Source organism: Mus caroli, chromosome 5, assembly GCF_900094665.2.
Source record: "Mus caroli chromosome 5, CAROLI_EIJ_v1.1, whole genome shotgun sequence".
In the NCBI taxonomy this organism is placed as follows: domain Eukaryota; kingdom Metazoa; phylum Chordata; class Mammalia; order Rodentia; family Muridae; genus Mus; species Mus caroli.
The window spans coordinates 127,291,983-127,293,122 of record NC_034574.1 but is presented as its reverse complement, the minus strand read 5'-3'; the positions used below and the strand labels follow the sequence as shown (position 1 = coordinate 127,293,122).

Sequence of the window (1,140 nt, the reverse complement as noted above, 5' to 3'; positions counted from 1 at the left end):
TTACATTTCCAATGCTATCCCAAAAGTCCCCCATCCCCCCCCCGCCACTCCCCTACCCACCCACTCCCACTTTTTGGCTCTGACGTTCCCCTGTACTGGGGCATATAAAGTTTGCAAGTCCAATGGGCCTCTCTTTCCAGCGATGGCCGACTAGGCCATCTTTTGATACATATGCAGCTAGAGTCAAAGCCCTCAAAATTCTATTTCAAGGAAAGTAGATATAAGTTGGGGGTTGGGGGTGCGGCTTGGTACAGTGCTTGCATGAAACCCTGGGTTCTATTCCCAGCACCATATACAACTGGACCTGGTGATGCATGTCTGTGATCCTAGCGCTTGGGAAGTAGAGGCCGGAGGAACAGAAGTTCAGTTATCCTCAGCTATGTAATATGTTTGAGACAGCCTGGACTATATGAAAGAGATTGTTGATAGATAAACTAATTAACTTGAGAACCATCAGTATTTTTTTAAAACATTGTCCTGATGGTCTTGCAAAGCAATCCAACACAGGATCCTCTTTCTGGTTCTGTGGCCACCATCTTTATTCCACTGTTCCTCCATCCTTTGCTTGAGGAGGCCAAAGAGGCGGGGATCTGTGTTCCCTAAACCACATACTACTGGGTCTTCCTCCTCCTCTGGGCAGTGACTCAGAAGATGAAAAAAGACTTTCACTTAGAGGCTGAGTATGACCCCTTTTAGGACTCCTCGAAGAAGGTTCACCTCTTTCCCACACTTTGGGTGTTCATGGGTCCCCATTTTTCCTTTCTCTCCTAGGCCTGCAGGACAAGCTGAACAAGAGGGACAAAGAGGTGACAGCTTTGACATCCCAGATGGACATGCTCAGGGCCCAAGTAAGTGGTAAGTCTCCCTCCCTAGGGGCAGAGGTTTGGGGGTTGGTAGAGGTTGGCACTATGGCTCTGCAGGTCCAACTAAGCTGGGCTCCCTGCTTGAGACCTGTACCTGAGTGGGCAGATACGTACAAGCACTGCCTCTTCCCCAGAGCCAACTGAGTCCATGCCCCTAGATGCCACCAAGTTTTCTCTGTGGCCTTCTTTTTTTTTTTTTTTTTTAGGTTTTTCGAGACAGGGTTTCTCTGTATAGCCCTGGCTGTCCTGGCACTCACTTTGTAGACCAGGCTGGCCT

The 1,140-nt window shown here is 48.9% G+C and overlaps 1 protein-coding gene across 3 annotated transcripts in view; it reads left to right on the top strand.

Moving 5' to 3' along the window:
- Clip2 (CAP-Gly domain containing linker protein 2) overlaps nt 1-1,140 on the top strand; it is a 64,240-nt gene that overhangs the window by 54,572 nt on the left and 8,528 nt on the right. For 2 of the 3 annotated variants that reach the window (XM_021162396.1, XM_021162395.1), the window contains one exon: nt 772-855. In XM_021162396.1, the coding sequence (XP_021018055.1) occupies nt 772-855 (84 nt within the window). The remainder of the gene's footprint in view (nt 1-771; nt 856-1,140) is intronic. The other variant, XM_029477823.1, reaches the window with a different exon arrangement.